At 40.0% G+C, this 15,537-nt stretch overlaps 1 protein-coding gene across 2 annotated transcripts in view; it reads left to right on the forward strand.

The window, feature by feature from the left end:
- The window catches only part of MEGF10 (multiple EGF like domains 10), a 148,808-nt gene that overhangs the window by 118,599 nt on the left and 14,672 nt on the right, over positions 1-15,537 (forward strand). For both annotated transcript variants that reach the window (XM_050945622.1, XM_050945621.1), the window contains exons 14-16: positions 8,517-8,663; positions 13,584-13,718; positions 14,139-14,267. In XM_050945622.1, the coding sequence (XP_050801579.1) occupies positions 8,517-8,663; positions 13,584-13,718; positions 14,139-14,267 (411 nt within the window). The remainder of the gene's footprint in view (positions 1-8,516; positions 8,664-13,583; positions 13,719-14,138; positions 14,268-15,537) is intronic.

Raw genomic sequence — 15,537 nt, forward strand, 5'->3', positions numbered from 1 at the left:
TTCCTCCTAAGGGTCATTTGTGTGCCTAGCATCAGGGTAGCAGTGTGGTGGGGAAGTAGAGCTTCTGTGTGTCCTATTCATACAGGTGGTTTGGAGAGGGCAGAGCAGGGCAGGGTTTCAGAGAGAGAGGCCATGGCTTCACCTCCTCCTCCCAAAACACAGTGAACTGGGGAGCTGCACTAGCATGCTGGGGAATGTGCACTGAACCAGACATAGACCTGGTACAAGTTATTCCTTCTCAGGAGCAGTGAGGGAACTGGCTGCTCCTGAGGCAGTGCAACAATACATTGTCTTATACTTTGGACTTATGGCAAAGCCACAATTGAGCAGTATGTCAACAAATTAGGATAGTATTTAATTTATTTTTATAAATAAGTTTGCCTGTAATCTGAACCATGCCCCTCAAATATTGTTTTGGTTCTAAAATTCTTTATACTTTTAAGAACAAAATTGTAAACCCACTATTGGATATTTCATTGTTATGAGCTACCACAAAGTAATCAGAATCATTTTTTAAATATCTATATTATTTCTACAGTATCTTCTACTGTTACACAGTGAAAGGTTTATGTTAAGAATGTTCGTCCTAAAGGAAACTCCACCCCGTTTAGAGAATTCAAGCTAAGAATGCTCACCCTATAAGAACCAAGCCCTGTTTAGAACTTAAACTAAGAATGTTCACCATATAGAAGCCCCACCCTGCTTAGAACAGCTGGAATTAATGGAGTGGCTTATTTTCTGGTTCTCACTATTCTGATGCATTCCAGGAGCCACTTGAATTATTATGGTATAAAAGGGACGCACCCGCATACATTTCAGATGACCTCTATACACAGAACCACCCTCCATTCCTTGCCATCTTTCACTCTGATATTTTTTTAATGTCTTCATTTGGATGGAGAAGAATAAATAGGACAATGGAAAAGCGTAATGTGCTTTAAAATAAAAGAGCCTTAAAACTAAGAGACTTACATGCACACAAACCCCTTATTGTTAAATAGTGACCATTACATTTGGTACAATATGTCCATGCACATTAATTTACATATGGATATATTTTTGGTATTTCTAGTTCTCATCTTAAGCTCTGGGTACTCAATATCTAATTTAAAAAAACAATAGTTTAAACTACCATTATAAACCTAATGCGCTTGGATGCTATGCACTATTCCACTCTATAATCATTATCCGGCAACTTCAGTAACATAACAAAGCTATTATCCTTATCCTCTAATTTCACCTCTTCCACAAACAGGCATGAAAAAGGTGGAGTTTGGAGCAGGCCAGTAAAATTAGCAAATCCAGGCAGTAGCAGGCCAAGACGTTCCACTGAACCAGTGTAAAAAGCACAAGATTTTATTTCAGACAACTTAAAATATGCCATACTTCTTAGTGATAACACATTATTCTTTTGCTGTGTTGCACACTATTTTGTTAGAAGTTTGGCGACGCTGAAGTAATACCATGTCACACTGATGCTGCACATGCAATTTTAAAAATTAATTTAAGGCTTACGTGGTGCTGGGGATTATGAAATATGCTATGTATATCAAAACAATAGCACTGGCTTATGGAAAAGACAGATGCAATAATTCCTGTCTATGTTATGCCAGCAACTTGTACAGTATTCAACCATATGTTATGCCAGACAGGATGTTGGTGTCTTTTCCCTAACCTGGACACCTGCTGATGCTAGTCAGATTGTCTGTCACCATATGTGTCTGCTGTAATGAGGAAGCGTCGTGTTTTTACCATGTGATCCTGACATTACTTTGGAAGGCACACTTGTTATTGAATAGAAAAGTGAATTGCCATAATTATCAAAACTTGCCTCATGGATGTGAATAAGCAGGTTCTCTGGATCGCCTGAACTCTCTGTCTGTCTGTCTATCTTTTATTCAGTATGCATTTTTGCATACTGTGGGCTTGTCTCCACTTATCGGTGGATCAATGCAGCGGCGAATGGTCCACCAGGAGTTGATTTGGTGATTCTAGTGAAGACCCACTAAATCAACTGCAGATCACTCTCCCGTCAATTCCAGTACTCCACCAGAACAAGAAGAGTAAGGGGAGTTGACAGGAGAGCATCTCCCATCGACATAGCATAGCGTGGACCCTGCAGTAAGTAGATCTAAGCTATGTCAACCTGAGTTACGCTACTAATGTAACTCAAATTGTGTAGCTTAGATTGATTTTCCCCCCATAGTGTGTGATATCTTTTGTGTCTTTTTTTTCTGTGACGTTCCCTCGCCACATTAACAGCAAAAAGTGTTCCACTTTAGCATAGATTAGAAGAGGATCACTGACTCTTTAAAAAGATTACTGTAATAAATGGTGTGTATAGCACTAGTGCCATGAAGGAATTATAATGCTGAGCTGTGTGTCATAGGCACTATACTGTTGACAGCTGAAGGAGATTCTTGTTTTGCTTAATTGACTGGTGTCTGTAATTTTGGAGCATAAGGATCTGAGTCCTATCCCTGCAATCTCAGTGAGTGCTGTAGCATACAGACAGCCATCACTATAAATCATATTGCCACACATTTGTGATAATTCTGTACTATGATAAAGAGCACATTTACTTTCCAAAACATATGGTATGATAAAGCCTTTGTTAAATAGCACTTTTTGTTTTGGTCCATATTGTTTTACAGTGAGTTCATTGTGTCCCCAGATCTGTTGGGGTTGTGCACTCGGACTCCTTCTATATACAGAGGCGATAGTGCTTTCTTTTTAAGAACAAACTTTCAATAGATTAACATAAGAAAAGGAGACATTATTTTATTTCTTTTTTCTGTGGCTGTTCAGAGTCTGATAACTGAAAAGTTAAGTGTCGTTAGACAGGGTGGCAGGGTGTGGAAACCATAGAGCCTCAAAAAGAAAAGATCACCCACTAAAAAACTGTGAAATCTTAGAAGTAACTGGGCTCTTCCTTTAATAAAATAAACAAGATGTGTGCTACCAGACTCTGTTTCAGCAGGGATTTTGTAGAGAGGTTGATGCTGGCTTGTTTCCTACAAAAGCAGCTGGAGACTTATTCCTTCCCCAGATACAAATCAGTATATGTACCTGTCTGCTTATTTGTGCCCTTTTCCCCCCAACCCCAATAGAGTGGAACTGCCTTGCTTATAGTGAACTTTATTATAAATGGAATATCATTATATCTAAGTGGATGGAAAGTTCAGAATTGTTTCAATGCGTTACGTTGTGCAAACTGAAATTCCAAATGGTCTGAACTGATATGAAAAATTCAGTGATCCTGTATTTTCTCCAATTGGAGACACTGAAGTTTTATCTGTTCCCTCAGCTTCCCCTAATTGGAGATCAAGGACTCCCCCTCTTCTCAGCTGGAGACAATGAAGGCATCCCCAACAACCATATCCCCATTGAGATTGTCCACTTTTGTACCTTGTGCTCTCTCCATCAAGCACTCACCCCAACCTGATTACCTTCTCAGTGGTCATTCACTCATTTAGTAAAGAATAAGCGAAGCTTTCCTTGGTTTTCTCCATTATAGGATGCACCTGCTTTCCCTCTCAGGAGTCTGAGCTTTCTTTTGAACTGAAGTATTGTAAGTTTAAGGAAAAGTGTTTCTCATGTGAATAAAAACAAGAAATGAAATCGGTGGGAGGCCAAGATTTTATGGAACATTTTGAGGGCCTGATCCTGCTCTCCGATACAGTGTTCTGTGTCAGAATTAACTCCAATGTATAGGAGTTATAGTAGGTTAAAAACAGGTCTTGAATCTGTTCCTTAAGGATATAATAGGAGACTCCATATGCCACACAGAGTATAAATACACCGGCATAGTAGCATGATATTTATCTTATTGTATGTTGGACTATTTTCCTCAGTCAAATGGAGGGTGAGTAAGCTAGAAAGCATGCTCAGTGTCTGGGAACAATAGTTTTGCCTGTGTCACTACAGATCACAAAGAATTATTTATGGAATTTTCCTCTTAAAGGACAAAAATAAATAAGCCATGAGCTTTCAATGTGGGTTGATTTGGATATATCACTTACTTTCAAACTATTAAAAGTACAGTGTATGGAGTATGTAAACACTCTGCTAGTATGGCTGAAAACACTGATACCCCAAAAGAATTATTTACTTCAGTCATGCAATTCAGATGCCGAGGGAATGCTGATTTAGATGTGAGGCCCTTGGCATAAAGCACTGGGCATTAAATGCATGAGTATTTCTTCAGAGCTGCTTAGCTGGAGTTTATCATGACCATTCAGCTATTGCCTAGCAACTTGTGGAAGCAATCAAAGAGCTCTTTGTCCGCAGCCCTGGCAAAAACATTTCTTCACAGATCTCCTTATCAGGATCAAAAGCAACATACAAACTTATAAAAAATACTTTTATTGGATAAGAAAGAAAATACACATTTTTAAATCAAATTGTTCATCACCATGTCATACTGGTTATGTCAAAGTATCTCTTGCAAACCCCACTAAAAGCTTGTCTTCCTCAGTTCATAGCTTTGCTCTAAAGCTTAGCTCTCTTTTCTGAAATGTAGTGTACAAAATCAGAGCCTGGAGAATTCTCTCTCTTTTTTGTTTAATCTTTTTGAAATTTCTGCCCTTCTCTCAAAAATAAGTTAGTTTTTAAGTTATACAGATGTAAAAATTAAACCTAAAATTTCCTGTTTTTAATTTTTTTTGTGTTCCTCTCAATAACAACTAATAGTTGAGATATTTTAAAATATGTAGCTAGAGATACAATATGTCATTAAATTAGTATATGTACCTCTCTGCTTATACATGCCCCCAACTCCCAATACAGTGGAACCTGCCTTGCTTATACGGAACTTGGATATAATGAAATTCCCTGTATAATGAAGTGGATGGAAAGTTCAGAATTGTTTCAATGCATTACGTTGTGCAAATTGCAATTCCAAATACAGCAGTGACCATTAAAAATGCAACATTTGCCCATAGTTATGGACAGTAGTATCTGAGATGCAATGTTTTTTCCTTTGTTAAGTATCCTGAAATAATTCTCCACCTGATCACCTTCACTCATCAGAAAACACATGGGAAGAGGAAATCTTTAAAGTTTTCTTCACGGAAGTTTCTCCTTGACACTGTAGGGGGAAAGGGCTTGTCTTTTTTTCTTCTTCCTCCTCATGTTGGGTCCCCCAAACCTCATTGACCCTATGGGCCTGGGACTCTGCCCCTTCTATACTAATGTCCCCACAAAGCATGGTTGTCATAGATCAGTGATTTTCAAACTTTTTTTGTGGGGACCCAGTTGAAGAAAATTGTTGATGCCTGTGACCCAACGGAGCTGGAGATGAGGGGTTTGGTTGTGGGAGGGGCTCAGGGCTGGGGCAGAGTTGAGGTGCAGGGGTGAGGGCTGTGGGGGGGGGCCAGGAATGAGGGGTTCAGGATGTGTGAGGGGGCTCTGGGCTGGGATGTGGGAGGGGGTCAGGTCTCTGGGCTGGGGATGCAGACTCTGGGGTGCAGGAGGGGACTCCGGATTGGGGGGGGGGCTTAGGGCTGGGGCAGTGGGCTGGGGTGTGAGAGTGGGTCAGGGCTCTGGGCTGGGAATGCAAGCTCTGGGGTGGAGCCAGGGTTGAGGGGTTTGGGGTGCAGGAGGGGCTCTGGGTTTGGAAGAGGCTCAGGGCTGGAGCAGAGGGTTGGGGTGTGGGGCAAGGGCTTACGTCCAGCGGCTTCCCTGGCCTGTCCTGGCACCGCAGACTGCCCTGCGCCCTGGAAGCAGCCAGCAGCAGTTCTGGCTCCTAGGTGGAGGCGCACATGCGGCTCCGTGCAGCTCTTGCCCACAGGCACCACCGGGAACTGGCCAATGGGAGTGCGGAGCCGGTGCTTTGGTGAGAGCAGTGCTCGGAGTCCCGTGGCCCCTTCTGCCTAGAAGCCAGACCCGCTGATAGCTGCTTCCGGGGCGCAGCGCGGTGTCAGAGCAGGTAAGCACTAGTATGCCTTAGCTAGGCAGCACCACCGACGGGACTTTTAATGCTGACCAGAGCCACTGGGTCACTAAGCAAGGCAACCCAGTGCCTTATATGCTGTGACCCAGTACTGGGTCACAATCCGAACTTTGAAAAACACTGTCATAGAGGCTTCTCTGTGGGCAGATCATAGGAGCCCAGGGTTGTAATAATTCATAACTCATTATGGACTACGTAATCTCAGAGAACACTCTGTGGTAGCTGTTGGCAAATGCTGACTTATTACTAGGGACCACTATATACTGCAACTCAACTCATCCTCATTGAAACTCTGTGAAAAAACGTTTGCTATGACAAGATCCCACTGTGTGAAGCTGTGTATGATATGAAGGATAATGCACAAATAGAATGAGTTAAGGCAGATAGTGTACAATTTAATTCGGAAATGTGTTGTTTTTGAGAGGTGATGTTACAAACTCATAAACCCAGGCCAGAGTTTTCAAATTTGGGTTCCTAAATAAGTCCATATTTAGGCATCTAATTAAGTGGTCTAGTTTTCAGACATGCTAAAATCCCACAGTTCTCACTGATTTCAAATGGGGGGTCCTTAACATGTCTCAATATCAGGTCACTTAGGTGCCTAAGTATGGACTTATTTGTCTAATGTTAGGTACCCAAATTTGAAAATACTGGCCCAAGTTATTGAGAAGCTGGTTGTTTTGTGTTTTAACTCTAGATAAAAGCAGGACAATCAAAATACCTATGTAGGCAAAAAATCAAACGTGATGGTGGTACTGTTAAGATACAGGAACTCTTTCACCTCATGGCAATAAAAATTCTTTTCAGGTCAATATTAATCAAAGGGTTGTTATTATCGTATGGCTGTTAGGTGACCTGTATCTGGATTCTAATAGACAAACGTTTTCACTACTGTCGACACTGTTTTGGCCCCCTTTTTGACAGTCTTAACAGAGAGTCCAACGATTTAAGAATCTGGTGATTCACCTTTCCTCTAACCAGAGAGGTGCTCATTCCTTAATTAGATTCAGGCAGTTTGCAGGGCAGTTGTTGCGGGGCTGGGAGGGGCCGGGGGAGAGGAATGACACGGCCTGTATGGATGAATAGGGTAATTTGTTTTCAAGGATTTTCAGCATTTCACTAACACTAGATACTCACTTCTCAGTGGTTTTTAGAAGATTTTTCTCAAATATCACATGTGAAACTGTTTTGCCTTTTTTGAAAAGTCTGACAGTAAGTAATCTGAAGGAGTAAGTGACCAGAACCATATTTTGCTGGAAAAGCTTCTAAAGCAAGTTGTGCTTGTGGCTGGATTAAGTCCATTTTTTCGTTAGTCAAATGAATCATTCAATAGAGGCACTACAATAATCGACAGTTGCTAATGCAAAGTACTGTAGACACAATAAGGTCTGAGTACCACAGTAGTTGCTTACTGGCATTTAACATGCAGGGGACTTTTCAGAAGTGGATAGAAAAGGAAGAAAATCAGCAAAGTTAGATTTAATGTTGCTGGTTTGTAAAGAAAAAAATGTCTATGATTCTAATTACCAGTTCATATTATGATTTGTGCCTGTTTCTGTATTGGGGTTCAGGTCATGGCAATTTTATATTCAGTTTTGTGCCAAAAACAGACAAAACACTGAATGACGGATGTCCTTAGTACTGTGTTGCAGCTAAGCATTTTGGAATGCTCACATGGTGTGTTTTGAAACCTTTTGTGTGCTCTACATTTTTCCATTTGGTGTGAGGTTTAGTGGTAATCAGCTCACCACTCATTAGAAGTCATTCCCTGTCCTGATCACTATTGTTACATGAAATTATCTCAGGCCTTAAGAATTTTTACATTCAGAAGAGAAGTTTCTGCAGTACTTTGCTTTGTCTTGTACATTTTCCTCACAAAGAAGTGACAATGATCTTCTGCTATCTGGAATGATCATTACAGAGGAACCAAAAGCCATTTATGCCGCATTTGGATTATTTTGCACTTTTCCATTTCATTTCTCTTTGCAGCTGGTAAACAGAACATACTCATGGTGAAAATGAGGAGTGGACAAGGTCTGATTTTATAAAGGTCACGGGAGACACCAAAAATGTTTGTAATACTGGAGGCTTGGCTAATTGGGGGTTTCAGCCTTGTGGAATTCTTAAGCTTTGCTAAGCTGAAGCTGAGCACCTGAAGAGTTCCTAAATCATTGTGGCTTAACTTCAGTTTTACAGATTTTAAAAGCTCAGCAGGAGTGAAGCTTGAAGGTAGGATCTCCTGTAGCTCATATGTTCTGTGGAAGTAAAGTTGCAGTGATGCTTTCCTGCTGCAGAGCTTAGGATCAAGTCCTGCACACAAATAATCAAAGTGGGAATGTAAAGGGAGTTGTTGCGGAGTCCAGGAAAGGCAGAAGCAGGCAGAAGCAGGGAGAAGAGCCTGATTAAAGAATGGGATGAAATCCTGATCCTGTTAAAGTCTATGGGAGTTTTGCCCTTGACTTCCATGGGGCCAGGATTTCACCCCGTTGTTTATTATCTGTGGTCTATAGAATCTGACTACTGGTGCTGCTGGTGACATCTCTGTGTATTTAATGGCTTGCAGGTATACATTGTGACAGCGTGTGTGCCGAGGGTCAGTGGGGTCCAAACTGTTCATTGTCCTGTTACTGCAAAAATGGAGCTTCGTGCTCTCCAGATGATGGAATCTGTGAATGTGCACCAGGATACAGAGGCACCACTTGTCAAAGAAGTAAGGACAATGCTTTAAAAATTTCTTCCCTTCTTCCTTTTTAAAATATGCGTATCACGTGTCTCTATGTGGTTTTCCCAATATGTGATGTAACAGGCCCACATTCTGCATTTTAATTGTGTTAATATACAAGGGGAAACGAAACGTGCTTTATGTACAGTTATCAAATAATTCCCATCAGTAATCATCTTCTTTTTGTTACTATATTTTTATACTTTTATTTATTATTTATATACTGCTATAGTAAAGGGTCTTACAATCAAAGTCCAAAATTTTCAAATCCAAGTTCCTAATATCAGAGTCCTAAATCCATATTTAGGCAACTACATAAAAGAAGCCTGATTTTCAGATGCACTGAACATCTGCATTTCCCACTGAGTTCAATGGCAGTTGCTAGTCTAATTATTACTATTATTTAACAATTATGTTGCAGGAGCACCTAGATGCCAACCAGGCCAGGATCTCATTGTGCTAGGCACTAACACAGTATACAGCACACAAATGTACTGTATGTACAGACATATAAATATGAAAGGTTTTGCAATCTAAAAGACACCACATAACAGAGGAGACAAACAAATGGGCTGAGGTGGAGTGGCAAAAAACAGGATCACAAAAATTATAGGGTGTGCACAATTCTTAACCATCAAAGAGTACAAATTACCATTGACTACCTTCCTAGGTTTTTCAGACTGTATTTTCCTGTTTGTACCCTAGAAGAGGTGAGGGAGAGAGATCCAGAGTAGAGGTAGATTTGTGAGTCATAAGCGTAGAGATGGTAGCCTTTTTTTCTGAAGGAGATCACCCCCCAGGTAGGGTTTTGAATGAGAAGAGTAAGGGACAAGGATGGAGACCCGAGAAATCCCCACTGAAAGAGGAAAGGAGAAAGGCCCATCCAATGACTATCAAAAGATAAAGAGCAGAACCAGGAGTGGATGGAGTCACAAAGCCCAGGAATGACAGGATTTCAAGAAGAAGAAGATGAATATGAAAACAACAAGGAGTCCGGTGGCACCTTAAAGACTAACAGATTTGTTTGGGCATAAGCTTTCGTGGGTAAAATATCTCACTTTTTCAGATGCATGGAATGAAAATTACAGATGCAGGCATTATATAATGACACATGAAGAGAAGAAGTGAGGTATTTTACCCACGAAAGCTTATGCCCAAATAAATCTGTTAGCCTTTAAGGTGCCACCAGACTCTTGGTTGTTTTTGTGGATACAGACTAACACAACTACCTCCTGATACAAAAGCAGCAAAGAGTCTTCTGGCACCTTATAGACTAACAGACGTATTGGAGGATTAGCTTTCATAGGTGAATACCCACTTCACCTGATACAAGACGGATATTGTTGACCTTAATATTAAATTCCTGACATTACTGTGGCATTAGTATTCTCTAAGCATTTCTAGTTAAGTGGTGTAATTGTTCTTTACTATCACTTGCATGCCTCTCAAAGGACTTTTTCAGTAAATCAGTTATCCCAAAAGAAGACTAAGAACCTAGGAACACAAGAAAGGCCATACTGAGTCAGATCAATAGTCCACCTAGCCTAGTATCCTGTCTTCTGACAGTGGCCAATTCCAAGTGCTTCAGAGAGAATGAACAGAACAGGCAGTCTTTGAATGATCCATCCCGTGTTGTCCACACCCAGCTTCTGGCAGTTAGAGGCTAGGGATACTCACAGCATGGAGTTGCACCCTGACCATCTTGGCTAATAGTCATTGATGGACCTATCCTCCATTAACTTATCTCATTCTTTTTTAACCTTGTTATAGTTTGGCTTTCACAACGTCCCCTGGAAATGAGTTTCACAGGTTGACCGTGAGTTGTGGGAAGAAGTATTTCCTTCTGTTTGTTTTAAACCTGCTGCCTGTTATTTTCACTGGGTGACCCCTGGGTCTTGTGTTATGTGAAGGAGTAAATAACACTTCCCTGTTCACTTTCTCTACATCATTTATGACTTTATAGACCTCTATTATATCCCCCCTTAGTCATCTCTCTTCTAAGCTGAAAAGTCCCAGTCTTTTTAATCTCTCCTCATCTGGAAGCTATTTCATACTCCTAATCATTTTTGTTGCCCTTTTCTGTACCTGTTCGAATTCTAATATTTATTTTTTGAGATGGGGTGACCAAATCTGCATGCGGTATTCCAGGTGTGGGCATACACTGGATTTATATAGTGGCATTATAAAATGTACTGTCTTATTATCTATCCCTTTCTTAATGATTTCTAACAGTCTATTAGCTTTTTTTTGACTCTGAAAACATCCACTCAATGTGCAGCGGCAGTCAAAAAAGTAAACAGAAGGTTGGGGATCATTAGGAGAGGGATAGATAATAAGACAGAAAATATCCTATTGCCTCTATATAAATCCATGGTACGCCCACATCTGGAATATTGTGTACAAATGTGATCACCCCATCTCAAAAAAAGATGTATTAGAATTGGAAAAGGTTCAGAAAAGGGCAACAAAAATGATAGGAGTATGGAACAGCTTCCATATGAGGAGAGAGTAATAAGACTGGGACTTTTCAGCTTGGAAGAGATGATGAAGGAGGGATATGATGGAGGTCTGTCAAATCATGACTGGTGTGGAGAAAGTAAATAAGGAAGTGTTATTTACTACTCATAGCACAAGAAGTAGGGGACATAAAATGAAATTAATAGGCAGCAGGTTTAAAACAACCAGAAGGAAGTATTTCTTCATACAATGTACAGTCAACCTGTGGATCTCTTTGCAAGAGGACGTTGTGAAGGCCAAGATTATAACAAGATTCAGAAAAGAACTAGATAAGTTCATAGAGGATAGGTCCATCAATGGTGATTAGCCAGGATGGGCAGGGATGGTGTCCCTAGCCTCTGTTTGCCAGAAGCTGGGATTGGGCGACGGGATGGATCACTTGGTGATTACCTGTTCTGTTCATTCCTTCTGGGGCACCTGGCATTGGCTACTGTTGGAAGACAGGATACTGGGCTAGATGGACCTTTGGTCTGACCCAGTATGGCCATTCTTATGTTCTTATTACTGATGCTGCACATTGAATGGATGTTTTCAGAGAACTATTCACAGTGACTCCAAGATATCTCTTTTGTGGTAACAGCTAATTTAGACCTCATCATTTTATATATATAGTTGGGATTATGTTTTCCAATGTGCATTACTTTGCATTTATCAATATTGAATTGCATCTGACATTTTGTTGCCCAAATCACCTGGTTTTGTGAGATCGCTTTGTAGCTCTTCACGCTCTGCTTCGGGCTTAATTATGTTAAGTAGTTTTGTATTTTCTGCAAATTTTGCCACCTCACTGTTTACCCCTTTTTCCAGATCATTGATGAATATGTTGAACAGCACTTCTCCCAGTACAAATCCTTGGGGGACACCACTGTTTACCTCTCTCCATTCTCAAAACTGACCATTTATTCCTGTCCTTTGTCTCATGTCTTTTTACTAGTTAAATAAATGTAAACCTTCCTAGTGATTTGGAACTGGGGGTATAACAAAGTGTAGTGGCTTCCACAGTTTAGCACTCAAATGGCTCTCAGAACCAATTGCTCCTGCACAGCCTAGAGACCAAGGAGACAAATGGTCACACAAATAAATCAGGGGCCAATGACAAAAATGCTTTTTCTGTAAACAGGAAAATCTTATGACTGACACAGGGCTTCACTTGAAAATGGTGAAGCGCTTCAGAGGGATTTGACCAAGTACACTGTATCAAGAGTGCATTTAAGAGACTGAATTTTGAACTAAATTAACATAGTGAAAATATAATAGGTTACTTAGGTAAATAGTAATTGCTGTTGTACAACAGACACTAAACTTAAAGCATTACCTATTATATCCTAATTTATCAGGAAATAGGTGCCAAAGGGATTAGAGAAACAAAGAAAGAAATTCCATGCAGCAGGCATTTTTTCTTTCAGTCTCTTTATTTGGCTGGTGATATAGCTCTGCTGAAGAAGGGACCAGTACCATTGGCATAAAAATTAACTGGAGGCCTCAGTGTTTCTGGTCCCAAGTTGTGTAGAAACCAGAGGTGATGTGTAGCTCTCTGCACCGTGTTAAGGAATGCAGCAACTGGCTAATTTAAAGAATAGCTGGAAAACATGCTACAGCTGTGCCTGTCTGCCAATACAGCAGTGGGCTGAAGTAATTTAGATTTGTCCAACAAGTGAGAAAAAATATGAGAAGTCAATAATAGCAAAGCCTTAGGGTAAAGTTTTCCCTCTTAAGATACAACTATCTTATTTCATTCTCCTATGTATTGTGTTGTAATGTTTTTTCTGACTACTTATCCTTTAATTTTCAAATCTATACATTTTTCAAACATAATTCATGGAAGTTATTCCTCTCATCCTCTGCTTAAGCGGAAATTTGTTTGATCTGAGTCACATTCTTGTTTGTATTTGTTTGGCTGGTGTGAAATATAGCCTGAATACATGGCTAAGCCATATTCTGCCACTGAATTACAACTTGTGCAACCCCACTGACATGAATGGGATTGCTCAGGGTGTGTGTCAGGCCAGAATTTGAGTCATTGTCATTATAGGCTTTAACACATTGAATGCTGTTCTTCACTGCCACTACTGTATGGTAGTCCATTGTTGCAGCATCCCTTCAAGTGCCTGAATGTCACCAGTTACTAACCAGACTGTAGTAAGCTCCTCAGGGTAGGGACTTTTATCTTCTTAGCTATCTGCAAGGTATTAAGCACTCATTGGAACTAGATAAATAACAATAACCACTAGTTCAATAAGTATGCACCTAGTAAATGGAGCAGAACAGGAAGTGACAGGAAGGCAGCACTGAACTGGTTAACTGTTACCCCATTTAGTTGTTGAAGAGGAATAGATCATTGTGGGGTAGAAAGTGCAAGAGGAAATGACAGTATATTCTTTCTGATTTCAGTTTGCTCTCCTGGGTTTTATGGACATCGTTGTAGCCAGGCATGCCCCCAGTGTGTGCACAGCAGTGGTCCCTGCCATCATGTAACTGGACTTTGTGACTGCTTACCTGGTTTCACAGGAGCCCTCTGCAATGAAGGTAAATGCTGTAATAAAGACCCTTGCAATGGATACAGTGACCAAGTGTGGCAATTTTTTTCATTCCATGCATTCTAGACTTATCAGATCACATTATCCGAAAGTGGTTTCTGGTTTTGTACATGCAGTTTGTAAATGTAGAAACTGAAGCCAGGTTGAAGTTGGTTGAAAAGATAGCCCCTAATGGTTGAAAAATACCTTTCTTCTATTTGTGGAGATATCATGTTCATTATCAAAAGAACCCTCTAGGTAAATGAAATAGCTGTACAATAAATAATATAAATTTGCTCAACTGAATTTATAGCAGCATTTATTTTGGCATTATACTAAATAGGAATTTTCTTGATCCAAGACATCAGATTTCAATTACAAATATTAGGGAAACAATACAAATGAAAAATTCACTAAAATGTTTTAACAGTGTGTCCTAGTGGGAGATTTGGCAAGAATTGTGCCGGAATTTGCACATGCACTAACAATGGAACATGCAATCCTATTGACAGATCTTGTCAATGTTATCCTGGGTGGATTGGCAGTGACTGCTCTCAGCGTAAGTACCGGTTTTTTTCTTTCTTGAGATATCTTGTTTAATCAATTAGACTAAGTTCAGTTCCTTATAATTTTCTTCTTGATGCTAAGGAAACACTTTGTAACTGACTGATAAATGACAGGGACTTGTATTGGCACCTAGAATTTGTTTGGTTTGTTATAAGAAAAAGAGATGGACAAGATTAAATAAATAAATAAATAAATAAATAAATAAGGAATCCTATGTTATACGGTTAAGAGATATTTACCTACTTTACATTTCAAATCCCATATGAAAAGCCCATTTGAACATTTGCATAGCAGTTTCATTATCATAAAATTCAAACTTCATGATTAAACAGTCATGCACTTCCTTCTCTGTCTAGCTACGTACATGGCCCCCATCGCTCTAGTATTGTGAACACTCTATGAACATTAACAAATTTATCCTCAGGACACACTTTTAAGTTATGGGAGTATTATTGTCATTATTATTATCCCTATGCTACAGAGGGGGAACTGAGACATATAGATGCTAGGTGATTTCCCCATGATCACACAGGAAGACTGTGGCAAGGCTGAAAACACAACCGAGATCTCCTGTGTTCAGTGCCTTTACCCACAAGAGCCGCTTTCCTCCTCTTAAACATTGTAAATTTTCAGAGCATTTTCTTGGTTTGATTTTTGCAGTCTGACTTCTTATTTAGCATAATTTTTACAGATTTCTCTCTGTTCCTTTTTGATGTAGCTTTCATTGATGCATATTTTTTTCTAGTGACAGTCTATTCCTTGTTGTTCAGTCTATAGATTAGTCTGATCATGCACCAATGAAGTCATTGGGAAATTTTATCAACATTTTACTTTTCTTATGATTTGTGCAATCCATTATTATATTAAATATGGGCTTCCTACTGACACCTATTCCGGGTCTATCTGAATCAGTAATCACTGGCATTAGTTTTCTGACACATGCATTTTCATGGGTAGCAAGGCCTAGTACAAAAGCAACTTGATGGCCCAATCCTGTAGCCTGTACATACATAGCTTCACTGGGACAGTCTCCAACACTGATATGTCAGAATTCAGAAAATGTTGAGCTGTGGGTGTGGGAAAGCTGTTCAGTTTCCAAGGAGATGCATCTCCCAATAACCTGCCTCATTAATTTACATTACTTATGGTTTGACTAGCACAGGTTAACTGGCTGTGTCTCAGTGCAATGCAAAGTCTCATCAATTTGGAAAAAAAAAGTCCATTGGCTAAACTCTCAGAGGCACTGAACACCCACAACTCCC

The sequence above is a fragment of the Gopherus flavomarginatus genome, chromosome 3 (genome assembly GCF_025201925.1).
Source record: "Gopherus flavomarginatus isolate rGopFla2 chromosome 3, rGopFla2.mat.asm, whole genome shotgun sequence".
In the NCBI taxonomy this organism is placed as follows: Eukaryota; Metazoa; Chordata; order Testudines; family Testudinidae; genus Gopherus; species Gopherus flavomarginatus.